Source organism: Quercus lobata, chromosome 3 (assembly GCF_001633185.2).
Source record: "Quercus lobata isolate SW786 chromosome 3, ValleyOak3.0 Primary Assembly, whole genome shotgun sequence".
NCBI lineage: Eukaryota > Viridiplantae > Streptophyta > Magnoliopsida > Fagales > Fagaceae > Quercus > Quercus lobata.
The window spans coordinates 39,432,445-39,447,840 of NC_044906.1; the positions used below are offsets into that span (position 1 = coordinate 39,432,445).

General features: G+C 34.6%; 1 protein-coding gene across 6 annotated transcripts; it reads left to right on the forward strand.

Moving 5' to 3' along the window:
- Nucleotides 1-1,603: 1,603 nt before the first annotated feature.
- Nucleotides 1,604-13,450, forward strand: LOC115981709 (CBBY-like protein). Of its 6 annotated transcripts, none has more exons than XR_004089415.1 (12): nt 1,606-1,966; nt 3,678-3,727; nt 3,850-3,913; nt 4,332-4,380; nt 4,495-4,563; nt 5,243-5,304; nt 8,494-8,574; nt 9,080-9,234; nt 9,357-9,441; nt 11,574-11,717; nt 12,860-13,074; nt 13,220-13,450. XR_004089415.1 is itself a non-coding variant. In XM_031104032.1 (11 exons), the coding sequence occupies exons 1-11, from the start codon at nt 1,683-1,685 to the stop codon at nt 11,552-11,554; spliced, it is 924 nt and encodes a 307-aa protein (XP_030959892.1). In that variant the 5' UTR covers nt 1,604-1,682; the 3' UTR covers nt 11,555-11,621. The 6 variants fall into 6 exon arrangements, 3 of the variants coding, with proteins under 3 accessions (XP_030959892.1, XP_030959891.1, XP_030959890.1); XR_004089416.1 differs by having other exon boundaries at nt 5,246-5,304; XR_004089417.1 differs by lacking the exon at nt 11,574-11,717 and having other exon boundaries at nt 1,604-1,966.
- The last annotated feature ends 1,946 nt before the right edge of the window (nt 13,451-15,396 follow it).

The following is a 15,396-nucleotide window of genomic DNA, read 5'->3' on the forward strand; positions in this document are numbered from 1 at the left end:
CAAATGCGTGGTAGCACAAACAAATCACCAATAAACTAATTATGTAGCGGAAAATAAATGACACGGTGATTTCTTTATGAATGGGGAAAACATAATGGCAAAAACCCTACCGGGTGATTTTCAGGTCACTACTTCCGAAATTCTACTATTATCACAACAAGCAGTTACAAGTAAAGGAATCCCAGTACCTTATACCAACCTACAGTTGAACTCTTACCCCAATACCCAATTGGACTTGTTCTATAGTAACAATTTCCTTTTTGGATGCATGGCTCCCAAGTATGTGACTAACCAATGCGCGGATCCCAGTACGCGACTTCAATCACCAACTAAAGAAGGTTGTTGGTTGCAAAATTCTTCAGTTCATCCCAACGATGAAGATCAAGAAGATGTTTGGTTACAAAACCCTACGGTGCACATACACAACAACTTCTTCACAAGAATAATGAACTAGGACAAAATTTTGTCTCCGGTTACAAATTGCTTGAACAAACTTTGTTTAACACTTGTGCAACTTGTGTACACTTTGACGGCCCTTAAAATAATCCTTTTATATGTCTAGGGTTAGAAGAAAAGAAGGCTTAAACACATAATCACGGATTAGAGTCAAAACATAACTGAAATTCTGTTTTTCATAAAACTCGATAGATAGCTATCTGTCGAGGTGCTGTCGAGCAACTATCGAGCCACGGGGCTAGAACAGCTTCTTAAGCTCGATGGATAACTAGCTATCGAGCTAGCTATTGAGTTTTAATGAACAACACTTCTTCAGCTTGAATCTTAGACAGACTTGCATGTCTTCAATACTTGATCTTGAAACACAGTTTCTTGAAGTATTAAACACATCCTAGATCTACCCAAATACAAGTAAAATGCATTTTGTCAAAGGATAAGTCAATTACATAAAATAGTGATATATGTTCTTAACAAGTGAATCACATATGTCCTAACAGATGTGTGCTTGCCATGGATGACCATCATGGACAAACTAAACTTGGTTTGGACTCTATCAATTATCTTATTTGTATTTAAAGGAAGACAAAGACAATATAATCAATATTTATTATCATTACCATTAATGTTATTGTTATTATTAATATTTTTTTACATGTGAAATGATATGAATCAACTTAATTTGTAATATAATTAAACTTGTCAGATCATCAGGTCTCCCTTAGGACAAAATTTAGTTACAAAATTAGTTATAACCTTAGGCTACAACCTTAGTAAAATTAACATTGCTACATATTTTAAAAATCTAATCGTTGAATTGTATATTCTTTATACTCTTAATACACATGTCAAATTTTGTGTTAATCGAATATTATTTATTAAATGATCTATATGGCTATATTTTATGCATAATTTTAAACTACAAAACTTGTAATTTAAATCATTTATTGATGATATAACTATTAATCTTTTATTTTTATTTTTTAAATTTTGTAACCATGAAAGATATAAAAAAAAGATGGAATCCAATAGTAGATTGTCAAAATTTACTTGACCTCTAATAAAAAGATATTGAGCAAGATTGTAATTTAAGATACATCTCTATGCTACTACAAATAAGTCGGAGGATATAAGGGTCATTTAAACAGCAAAAACATTCAATAAGGTGGTATCACAGTTCAGCCATCATCAAACAGTCCCCGAGCCAAAAAAAACAGAACCAACTGCTAATGGAAACAGCTTCTTGTTCGATTCTCAGCTCTCTGTGCTTTTCAAACAAAAACAACAACAACGTCATCAATAGCAGAAGATATTGCTGCTTATACGCGCCCAGGAGAAACCCCTATTTGGTTCTCCCATTTTCCTCCACTTTCCCTAGAACAAGAAGAAGAGATTTCTTCTCTTCTCCTGGAAAATGTCTGCACTTCAATCACTCCATTGCTTTCTGCTCGCTTTCCAGCTCCGACAATCCAAACCCATCTCAGGAACTCGCTGTTCTTCTTGAAGTCGAAGGGTAATTTGTCTTATTTTAATTCTTAGTCTATGGACTTTTAATTTTATGTATAGTTTGCCTTATATTTCTGTTTTATCTGATGCTACCATCCTATGTATTTTATGCTTCCTTGTTCCGTTTGATTCTAGACTAGTGTTCTTTTTCAATTATGCAGTAAATAATGGGTAGGGGATTGAGTTTAAAACAAAAATAAAATTATGATTATTTGGCTGTGTTCTGATATTTACTAATTTACTAGTGAGTTTTTATGTATTCCTTTTTATTCGTTTTTTCTAATTATTAGAGATATTTTTCTGGGTACTAATGTGCTTGATTACAAGTCTAGCTTATACTACGACCCAGGATTAACTTGTATTGCAAGAATAGCATGCATATATGGATAGCCTAGGTTGGTTTCTTTAGTCTTTATATATCCCCAATTGGTTAATTGTATAACAATGATGTCAATAGCATATATGTAGGGGCATGTTTGGTACACTAAATAAAGATTATGATAGAAATGGTAATCTTTATTACTAGGTATAGAAGGTGTTGTAATGGAATAATTTAGAGAGGATAATAATTATTCCTTAATATAAGGAATAAATATTCATAAGAAATTACTATTTCTTGTAATAAAAACATAACTAAATTACTACAAAAACTAAATCATAAGAATAGCTATTATATTACAATGTCTATTACAGTATACCAAACATAACTTAGCTTCTCCAAGGCTTTTTGTTGTGGATGTAGGCCTCTAAGGCTGAAACATGTTATCTTGGCTCTTTGCGACGTTTTTTGTGCCAATGTCTTTCGGCTGACGGTGCCACTCTCCTGTGGTCATTGGCGTCCTTGTCCTTCAGCCATCATTTGTTGCTGATCGTTGCTCCTGCCAATGTATGTCTCACATATGCTATCCTCCTGTCACTAGTTTTCTGCCAAAAGATCTTCGGCCATCATTTGTTGCTGACCATCGTTCCTGCCAATGTATATCTCACATATGCCATCCTGCTATCACTGCTTCTCTGCCGATGTTTCTGTCCACTGATGCTGATGCAACCATCCTTCAACCATAGCAACCGTCCTTTGGTCATTGGTGCAGCCTTCCTCTGGCTACAATAGCTATCTTCTGACCTCCATCCATTGCGAACTGTCTTCGTTTACCACTGCCACCTTCCATCTTGCATGTTCCATTTCATGTCAAGCCCAATCCATTCTATTTTTGATCTGATCCTACTTGCTCCTACATGGAAACACTTCCTATCCTAACTCAAGCGTCCTCAAGTTTCTCCCTTGAGTTTGAGGGGGGATGTTAGAGATATTCGTCTGGGTTCATTCTACTAGTAATACTACTATTGAAGTAGTTGTACTGTGGGTTTAACTTATACTATACCCTAGGGTTAGTCTATGGATAACCTAGGGTTTTCTCTCTCTATTTATTCCCCAAATTGGTTCATTATATTATATAGATTTCAATAGTAAAGATCTCAATTTCATAAACAACAATTCTAATACTAGTGCCCATCTGATGTTGCCTGGTTTTGTGTTATTTTCATGAACTTGATTAGATGGGTGATCTCTACTATTGTTTTTCTGATGTTGTTTATGCCAACTTCTTTACTCTTGCTTGTAATGTGTCCCCACCCTCCCTTTTTCTGTTTTCAAATCCGTATAATATGTATTTGTTTCACTTGCATTTTTTAAAATCTTAATGTATTTTTTTTTTCAGGGTTCTAATGGATGCTTATCGTGTGGGTAATCGCCAAGCCTTCAATGTAGGTGCGGTAGACACAGTAATTATGTGTATTGCATAGAATGATCAATTTAATGTTTCAGTAACCATATTCCATATATGTTTATGAGTTTAATTTTCTTTTTCTTTTTCTTTTTGATGTTATCAGCATTTCGAAAGCTTGGGCTTGACTGTGCGAATTGGAGTGAACCTGTGTATTTGGACCTTGTGAGGTGTGAGGTCATTTAACAATGTCTTTTCTTACTATGGGTTGTCTTAATAGGATATATTCTTTATGTGGAATAGATAGTTTTGGAACATGAAATTATCATTGGCTGATTGTTGTACAAGGAACTCTGTTGCATTTGTTTCAATGCTAGCTTTTGTCTGCCAGGTCTAACTTTGGTTTTGGTGTACATACATCCAGATATAACATATATACTGACTTTCACTAATGTTGTTGGGGGCTCATATGACGTGTCAATTTTGTGTGTCAAATGACCTGTCCTCAGTGTGCCAATTTTCCTCTTCATATTAGTTTTTGATGGTTACATGAAAATGTGTATTTAAAATTTGGCAAGCAGTGGGGTAGCTGATTTAACATATAAATGTGATTATTTTCTTGTAAAGCATTATGTAATTATTTTCCAGGAAGTGTTCTGGTGATGAGGAAAGGATGCTAAATCTGTATTTTAACCGGGTTAGTTCTTTTTCCCGTGACTTTGAAAGATGAAAAGATTATAGGTAGCTCTCTGAGCATGCCTTTGCTATGTCTTTTGCCCCATCTGCCTAATTACCTCTTACCTTATTACAGATTGGTTGGCCTACTTCATTGCCTACAAATGAGAGGGGACCATTCATAAAAAGTGTTCTGCGAGAAAAGGTTTCTTTATATTACAATTAATTAATCCAGTCATGGTATAATTCAGTTAACTTTTACCTTTACCCGATACATGTCCCAATCCTAGTATGTTGTTCATTTAATAGGTTTCTTTGCCTTAAGAGTTGCGCATCAGAAAACAGCAATTATAGACTGTTAAAACCATATACATAATTAATTTGATTATATTTATAAATGTGGATGTAATGATATATATATATATATATATCCCAATATTTTAGCTAGTCCATATGACCGAGAGTACAAACCCCCACTCCCAAACCAAACTTAATGAAGCAATTCTTATAATAAGAAACACAGAAAGCATATCTGATGCTTGTGAAGAAAGAAAGGGGGGAAAAACAGCTAAAACTTGACCTGGCAATAATTTTAGTCCTTGTGATTTACATTGTGCCATTCCTTCTTAGATTATCTTCAAGGTGGGTGTCATTTCTCCATCCAAAAAGTGTTCTCTGATTTTAATAAAAATTCTTGTTTGGAAAGTTGCTTTGTGCCTTCTTATTAGAACTCTTGTTTGGATTGTTTAAGCTTGTCATTGAACTATTTACGGTTTCGGCTTACTTTGTTGATCATTCAATTATTTAAATTCCCCTTTGAGAATGTAGATGCTCATAATTGTTGAGACAAACAAGCTGTTTAACAATTGGATAATTGTTGGCAGAAGAATGCATTGGATGAATTTGTGATGTCAAAAAGTTCACCTTTACGACCTGGAGTTGAAAGGTGAGTTGTCTCCTCTTGTTTAAATTAAAAATATGCATCTTATGACTTGTTTAAATTCTCCTCAGATTAACTACCTGTTCAAAATTAAAGGCCTGCCTGTTTAAAATCATAGGCCTTTATTATTTCCCATATTGGAACCTTGGTATGGATTGATACAATGTCTGGCTTGGTGATACATGTGACTTTTTAGTTTGCGCACTGATTTCCGACTTCACATATATCTTCATATTTACGCTATGCCACATATAACTCAAATGAAAATCTGAGGGAAATATGCTTCACCTTATGCACCTGGAGCTGAAAACCCTCAACATATGATATTGCTACTAATTGTAGGCTCCACATCAAGCACAGAAGACAGATCTTGATACAGAATTATTTGTCATGAATTTATTTCCCCTTGTTCCCTGCATGTAGATATTTGTCATCTGTTACTGTGGATGTACAACTAGGAGTAGGCAGTTTAATATGAATTCATGAACTTGTTGGCGGAATGTGATTACTAAAACTACGTAGGGCTTCTATGAATCCATACCTAAGCCCTAGGGTGACAGTGCTGGACCCTAATATATATATATGCACTCACACACACACACACACACCATTCGAGTTAGGTTTCCAATACCATTATGGGCTGCCTACTAATGGGCACTCGTATTAGGCCAGGTTGGATCCACACTGATGAAGGTCCAATACCAACATTCTTCAACTTTGCATATGGTAGAAACTACAAGTCCATGCGTCTCGCTCATCCAACAGATTTTCTCATACAAGGGAAATAGTTCGTGGGGCTGATTAGCTAACTTACACGTTTAGTATGGTTGCACGCTATGGTAGAATTCTCCTTTCTAAAGTAATGTGTCTTGATGGATTCTTCCATACCATACAAAATCTTAGTCCAGTTGCTCCTACAACACCTAACCCAAGTTCTCCATTAGGTCACTCTCCTTGAGTGCCTAATTAAAGTCTTGAATATGGCTTCCCTCAGGCTACATGATTATAGGTAGATCATGCACATTGCTTATGATACTACTTAATGGGCCTCCTATTAGCGCAGCTAAGGTGATATGAAAATAATTGTTTCTCATCTTTGTTTGCTTAAAAATGCCAATGGTCTTACATAATACTGTGCTCGCCTCCAACCAACAAAAGATATTAGGTCTTGTTTTTGCTCATTATCGAGTGTCAAAGGTGATCTTTTGTTTGAGTGAGCCAATTTAATTTTTGTGACATACCTTTTTTTACCATCGACCTTGTCACATTGAGAATTTGGCTGCTATTATATTGGCTACCAACACTCAGTTTTGCTATGATGATGTAGATTAAACTAGGACAACAATATAAATTTAATGGTCAACTGCAAAATGCTTAAATTAAACATACTTGTACATGTGTTCCATGACCATTTTTATACGCAAATCAAACTTGATGTGGTTTGGCAACAATTATGTGTGTTTTCTCTGTTAAGGATTTTTTATATTGCCATACAATTGCATTACCATAACTTTAAGGGTAGCAACCAAATGCAGCTCTAAGGCGTTTTAGGAATCTCTTCCCTCAATTATTTTACCAAAGCAGCAGCATGTATGATAGTCTTTGTAATTCCAATAAGGCTTAAGTAGTTTTATTGATATCTCACGGAGTTTGGCCTAGCCAACTAGTGACCATACTAAACTTTTCTAGGTTTCAGTTTACCCCATTTTATTTCCACGCACATTCACTCTCACAAAATGCATCACAAGCTTAAAATACTACTTAAACCATGTGGTTTCTCAACTGTGGTCCATTGGGGTCTTCTAGGGACTTAAATGAGCCAAGTGGCTCAAATTTTGATAAAAAATTATTCACATCCATAGAATGGATCTATAAATGATGTTAATGCTTGTACCTTATACATGGATCCAAACGAATCCTACAATATGCTTGGATGCAACAGAATAGAGGATCTTTGTAGCTATTTCATAACCCATACCATCTCCATGGTCACTGTATCTCCAATGTAAATGAACTTTTTGGAAGTATATGATTACTAGAATCACATAGAGATTCCACAAACCAAGATCCAAGGTGATAGCACTGAACTCTGGAGCCCCATGGAGAGAGAGAGAGAGAGAGAGAGAGTTATGGTAAGAATTATGTGTAAAACTCTATGTTTTGTGTAAATCAATATATTACTGTGTATGCTGCCTCTCTGAACATAACACAGATCCATAGATATTTTCCCTGCTAGTAGGAAATCCTATAACCTTAATGGGCTGCCTACTAATGAGTGAACCTATTGGGCTGGGTTGAGATCACATCAATTGAGACCCAATGCCAACAAGGAGGAATGGCATTTGGTCAGAGGACTATTGACTGTGCTGTTCAGATGTTAGTGATACAGAAAGTTCTTTACTTTGGTAAGAAAAGTGTTATTTGGAACACAGAGAGGTCTTTCAGTACAAAAAAATCAATTTAATTGACGAGCTAAATTTGGTGATAGGGTACCAATACTAAATTCTTTACTTGCTCTGATGTATCATCTAAATACACAAGTTAATCAGCGCAATTAGATATCTGCGTTCAGCCACCACTTGGAAATTTCCCAATCCATTTGCAATAATTGGCACATATGTGAACAATGAGCCAAAGGTACGCTTGCAACTAAAGTACACATTATCATAACTGGTAAAAGTTGATGCGGTTTTGACAGATGTGTACTGCCTGACTGCATACTTGTCAACAGAAAATTTGCTATCATAATATATGTTTGATGCAGTATAACCAACCTTAAAGGGTATACATAATTCCCTCAATATATATATATATATATATATATATAATCAACCTTATTTCCTATTTCTGATTTTCCAAAAATTATCTAAAGCATAAAATAGTAGTATAATTCAAGACAATGAATAAGCATAGGTCCCAGGTCCTGCAACAGTCAGCAGCTAGTGAAATGACAGGAAAATGATGTGGCTTGCAATAGTCCCTGGATGAGCCAAATTTCTTGGCAAATAAACTGCACTTAAAATGTTACAAAAACTATATCAAGATACATAAAATGATTATTCTTGAGTTGCTTCAACTTTCGTATTTGTTTTCCTTTGTGATACTTTTCGGTTATCCCCACTTTTTTCTTCTTCTTTCTCATGTAATATTATTTCAATAAAAATTTATACCTTTACGTGCAATTCCTCTTTGCAGCTTTATAGATGATGCATATCATGAAGGAATACCTTTGGTCATAGTAACAGCATACAGTAAAAGTGGGGATAAAATTGCCAGGTATGCTCTATTCTAAACATCTCAGATGCTTCTTCAAAACTCCAGGGACATGCAATAAACACATTAGCATATTTCATTATTTCCTTTTGGGATGTAATTCAATTTTGAAATGAGACAACTTACATAGTATTCATGGCATACCTGAAGACATTAGTGCAAAGTAAAGAGTTAGATAATAAGCTTTCATGTAGGTGAAGCTAGGTAATCTTACTTAATTGAATTCATGAGGGACTCAGCTTTAACTCTGGCTTGACTACTGTTGGTTGAGGCTGGGTAATCTGATCGTTACATTCCCCTTTATTTGATGTAGTGGATTTTTTTTACATGCTATAGATATTTGTTCTATATGTAGAAATGCACAGGAGTTCATTCTCTTTTGAAGAAACTCCTGGTATTCAGTTTCTATATCCTTGACCCTTGTGACTTACTATTGAGTTACAGTAGGGTTTATGCTTCTATGAAAAGAATAGGAGCAAGCTAATGCTTCCTTTTACCTGTTTGTTAGATCAATTATTGAAAAGCTTGGCCATGAAAGAATTTCCAAAGTAAAGATTGTTGGGAATGAGGAAGTTAAAAGGAGTTTTTATGGTCAACTTGTTACTAATAAAGGACTGTCTTCGGGTTTGGATGAGCAAATTGCTAAGGAAGCAATAAAAGCTGGTAATTATAAATCCTGAGTTGGTTGGCATGCATTTATTCAATCATCAATTTATCCCTTTTTTAAGCACAGAAGGTTGATCACTAAAGGGCTTCTTTTTTTCTTTCTTTTCTTCCTGAGCCAGTTTCGGCTGAAAAACAAAAAATAGCAGAAGATGTTGCTTCCGTGCTGAAGTTGAGTGTTGAGATTGATACCGGCTCATCTGAAAGGTTAGTCAGTTCCTATTATTTATTTATTTGTTGATGCTCACCACAATCTGTCGCAGTCAGCCAGTTCTTTTTGTTGTATAATGGCTGAGTTCAGAAAGAAAGACCACTGGAAGAAAATTAGGATTCATTACTTTTGGCTTTGATTTTGCTTACACAAGACTTGGAAGTTGTTTTTCAGTAGATTTTGAGGTGCTAGATTTTATGTTCTTCTTAATACTTGCATAATTATTAAAACTTCAGCAAAGGTGCATAGAAATCCATTTCTGATAGTCTCTCTTCCTTCTTAGTCAGCTGGCATGGCATCTTGGGAGAAAATCAAAACTTCTGGGTTTTTTTTTTTTTTAATAATAAATTATTTATTTATTAGGATGTGGTATGTGTTTTATGGGAGTGTCTAGGCTCACACATGAAAGGGAGCTACTAATGGTTAAATGATGAAAAATTCATCATTTCCTAACAACTTTTAAAAATTTGGGAAAAGTGGTAATCTGGGTAGATAATAAATGATAAGAGGTGTAATGGTGGAAGAGAAGAGATGAGAATAGAGGTGGTGAAACATGGATTAAAAGTTCCTTCTCGTGGTTGGGTATAAGGGATATTAGTTCTTCCACAAGAAATGTTTTTTCTTATCCTCTGTATTTGTCTTTGTTCCTTTAAATTAATTAGGGGTATTCATGGAACTATTGAAAGGGTAATACTCACTTCCCACTGCTTACTCTTGGGAAGTTCAGGGCTTGTTTGGTTGTGTTGTTTAAACAACATTTTTCGTTGATTAAACAACACAACACATATTTTCACAACACTTAAACAACGTTAATAGAACAACATTACCAAACAAGTCCTTAACATTCCCAGTTTTTTTTTCCCCACTTAAAAATCAAAACATAAGAAGTATTCCTCAATTTAATATATTTCACTACTTGTCCATTTTGCCTACTATGTCCCATCTTACCCTGTCCTGCCCTAATTTGATTTTTCAAATTACCTTCTCATAAATACGCTTGGTCTTTTGAATACATTTACATTTATAAAAACTTAGGGGGGCATGGTATTTCTTGAGAGCCTATGCATAATTTTTTTTTTTTTTCTTTGTGAGTGAGTACACTTTTTAAGCATTTGATAGTTCATTTAATGACCATATATTAGTTTCAGTGGCGGAGCCAGGAATTTAGATCGGGGGGCAAGATTAAAAGACAAGATTGGAAGTAAAAAATTAATCAATATTAATAACAAAATAAGTAAACAACTATATGATAATGTAATTGTCATACAGAATCTAACATAAAATGTAAACTTTAATTTCTTTTTTCACACCTAGCTTATTTTACTCAATTGCCCTCGACGATTTTTCATATTTTGAAACCGCTACATGATTTCTTCACATTCAATAGTTTTGAATATATCTTTCTCAATATATGTGACTAAGCAATCATTCTTCCACTGATCTCCTATTTGATTGCGTAATCGATTTTTAATTATGTTCATTGCTGAAAAAGCTCTTTCAATAGTAGCTGTTGCAACTGGTAAGATCAATGCCAAAGTCACTAATGAGTAAACCAATGGATATGAAAAGAAATTTTTTTCTTTTTGATGGGAGGCCGTGCTCTGTTTGCATTATATATACTTTTTTTTTTTTTTTTAAGAGTTCTATGCTAGTTCTGATTCCTATTCCTATTCTGTGTAGGGGTAGCAAAGTTGTTATTTATTTATTTATTTTTTAATCAATACCAAGTGGGACCCACGGTTTTATTGAATAAGGTGAATTCATTTAATAATAGACTTCTACAGGCGGCTTGGTAGAGCATAAAAAAAATTCTACAGGCAGCTTGGTCTAGTCTATCAAGTTTACTAAGTAGGGCCATTGATTTTACATATAGAATTGTACCACCATTAGGAGTAGAAGTCAACTGCTACTAGGAAAGTTGGAAAGGTAACGTGAATTTACTTAATTGAGATTTTTTTTTTTTTTTGTCTTTTGTGTAGGGGGGGCAAAGATGGTATTTCAGGTCATATTAGTTAAAAAAATTTGAAAGTTCAGGGGGGGCAGGTGCCCCCCTCCCTCCGCCCCTGATTAGTTTCTTGTTTTCTTATGGTGGTCCAAAGTTTTATCTGATGTGGGGAGACTTATCCAGCTTAGGAAAGACTGTAGCTGCATTGCGTGCTGGGGCAGAATATGCAGGGCTACCTTTCCAAAATTGTGTCCTTATTGCCGGAAACCAAACTGGAGTTGCTGGAGCTGAGCGAATAGGCATGCCATGCATTGTTCTACGGAGCAGGTAAAGGCCTGTTTCTAAATCTTAGAGTTAGCGATCTGAATTTATGCTTTCTTCACTTCCTTTTCCCCCTTCAATGTTACCGTGTTGAGCATGGTGTCTCCAATATCAATTTGGTATAATGACACATTTTCAGTCATAAACTGAAACTCAATGGGAGATTGATATATTTGGAATCTAGTACATATGAAAAGAATTGGAGGCCTATTCATTAGTCCTACAGAATTATTTCATGAGTTACTAGAGCTGCAATGATATTGCTAATGGAAATTGAGAATGAATCAATGCTGGGAGTCCTTTTTTAAAAAAAAATGTTTGAAGATCCTAGAAAAATGAGCCGCTCTTGCACAGTGCCCTCTCAGAGTTATTAGCCTTTTACTTTTAAATTAATTACATTTTATCTATGTCTCTTTCTTGTAGAACTCTAAGTCACTATTTTCAATCAGGAAAAGATTTTAATCTGTTTTAGAGTCCTGCTCAGTTCAATAATTATTACATTTGTTAACAGAATGTGATTAAATAAAAAAAAAAAAACCCACTTCAATTATCTATTTTTGCTTCAATTCCATTTTAAAGACCGAGCCGAGTTCACTACAGCTGAAGCAAAAGACCGATCAAAGGCTGCCAACAAGCATTGAACTTCTTTTAAGGTCTTATGGAACGCTTTGTATGGGGTATGTAATTACTACCCCGAGGCTCCCCCTCCCACTACGGGGCTGCCTACCACTCCGATTCACCACCTAACTATTTTCATTGTTATCATCCTTCAAGTGTACATGTTGATGTATTATTGTGCAAAATAGCATGAAGACCTGAGATTTTTGGACCAGTAGGTGATGGAAAATCTTTGGTGTAACCAATTGGGCATGACTAGAATTTTTTATTTCAGGCTGTCTAGTAGCTTGCTCTGTTGTAGGCTACCCTGTTTTTTTATTTTATTTTATTTAAATATAAACATTTAAAAAAAAAATATTTTTTTGAACATGAAATTTTGTGATGGACAGCTGTGTTAACTATGATGTTATTCTTGCAACATTTTGTCAACCCCTTGTTGCTAAGCCCCATCAGATTACTTGCCACTCCAATGTTCTCAAATGTTACAGCTATGTTGCTATATTAATTGTTCTTTATTTATTTATTTATAGTTTGACCTCAAGAGCTGAGTTCCATTCAGCAAAAGCTATAATGGATGGATTTGGAGGTGCCGACCTAACAATCTCGAAACTACGTCAGAAGAAATGGTCCTGATTGTCAAGTACTTGTTCCTGTGACCTTAGTCATTCATCTTAGCTGTTTATTTTTGTCTACAAGTGTGATAACCGCAACATCCTTGTCTCAGACAGATGTGTTAAGGCTGAAAGTACGTCATTCAGTTCTATCTTAATCTGTATTTCTTTTGGTGTACCCTCTACATCACGTCTTTATTTTCTTTTTTGTTAGACTATTGAGTTCATTTGTAAAAAACGATGTGGATTGTTAAACTTTATCAATGCATTGTTCTGCAGAGCTTGTTCGTGTGACAGAACCCTCACTGATGTCCAAAATGTAAGTTTCAATGTTGAGATTTTGAGTTTGCCATCTCAGACAATACCAATGGCGTAGTACTAGATGGAAAACAGATTTTCAGTAGGAGGTTTGTTCTCTGTGATATCTTGTGTATATATGAGCTCTTTTTGACATAAATATAATTAAGTTGAATTAAGTTGAACCATAATATAACTCCACTTGCACTACTACAATACTTGAGCATGTCTCTACAAGAATGTATCTATCTAGTCTGTTGAGATATGTGCAGGATTTGCTTATGCACATTGTTTGCAACCTTGAAAGCAAAGAATGGAAAGCCTCCACACCAAAGTCGTTAAGGCTTATGTAATAGAAGCAATTGCAATGTTTTCAAAATGGAATGTTCCTGCACATGCAGGTCCTCTGTGATAACCAAAATTTGATTTCAACTCTGTTCCTTGGAAAATTTTAGCTAATGAATGAGATTGGGCATTGTGGCTCAATAGCATTGCTTGGTTCTCTGCTGAAGTAGAAGGGGCGGAGTACAAGCGTATATTAACAAAAGAGAATCACAAAATCTTTTTTTAACATTCCGAATAAACAATTGATTGAGCAGTCACTTGATAGATGATCCATGGATTTATTTCCATGGGAACTTTTTTGAATTTTGAAAAGGATTAGTAAAGCACACTCATTTTTAACACTTGAACCATGATATGAAATGAATTCAATAGAGCAAGCACAGCATAAATCAAATTTAAAAAAAAAAATCAAATTTTTAAAAAATAACAAATATTACGCTTTTTTTTTAATTCCAATTGTAGATTTTATACTAGTACTAGTAATGCTTGTGCTTTTTTTTTTTTTTTTTTTTTTTTTTTTTTTTAATCTTAGCTTTTGTTTGGCAAGTTTTTGCCTGAAAGTTTTTAATGAAATCTTTAATATTATCCTAGAAAAATCATGATTTATTCTTAAAAAAAAATTCTAACAATTGATAAGATCATATAAGTCTTATAATATAGCCCTTCAATTCAAATAATAAAATTCTTGGATCGCCACAATAAGTCTGGGCTCAGAGAGAGAGAGACCCCAATAATCAAAGCTTCAACTCTAACATATATATAAAAAATAAAAAAATTCTATTAATTAATATATAAATTGCAGAGGATGTGGGATAAGAGATCGGCGTATAGAGTCTTTACATGATACACATTGCACCAAATAGACAGAACTTTAAGCCATTACTCCAAATTGTCTTGTGAGCCATCAATTGAGTATCCATCACAGAGATCATCCCTAAACCTTCAAATAGCCTTGAAGTATCCATTTACTTGGATTTACAATTGGCATCTCAACTTGCAGAATCGGTTCTAGTACGTACGAGAAGGGCTAGTGCAATCGATTGATAACAAGAGTGGGGTGCTCAGAGACAAGTACATCTAGACTAGAAGGGTTTGTAAGTGTATTGTATTGCAACTACCTTCTTTAATAGATTCATTTTCTAGTTTAAGTCCTAGAGAGGTTTTTCCCATTACGAGTTTGCCTCTCCATAAATCATCCTGTGTTTATGATTTGCTGTGATTTGTGTTTTTCCCATGCAATAACACATGACAAGCTAAAAGTGAGACAAGGATGTGTATTCTAGAGAGAGAGAGAGAGAGAGAGAGAGAGAGAGGGTTTTTTTGGGGGTAAAAACTTGTGAGTTTTTTTTTTTTTTTTTGGGTATAATTTAAACACCATCTTAAAGTTTGGGCTAATACTAACCACTGCTAAAACTTTTCAAAAATATCAAGTTTGTTCTGTAAGCATAAATGACACTTAATGCTGTTTGAAAATTCTCTACTCCAAATATTCTGCTTCCATCCAATAGCTTCTCTTAGTAGCGTAAGTTTCATAGTGATTGCATTATCGCAATTATATGCATGAGGAAATATCCGAGTAGTCAATGGTAGATAAATAAAAAACAAATTGAGAAGAAAAGAAGAGTACAAAAATTTTCAAACCGTGTTAAGTAACTTTTATTTTTAGAGAGAAAATTGGATATTTCTGAAAACTTTTGATAGTACCTACCATTAATCTGAAGTTTATTGAGTATCAATTTCTTTTAATCTCTAGAAAAGTCATATTTGTGTCATTCCACCCTTCACACTTCACATTAAGAATGTCATTTTAATTG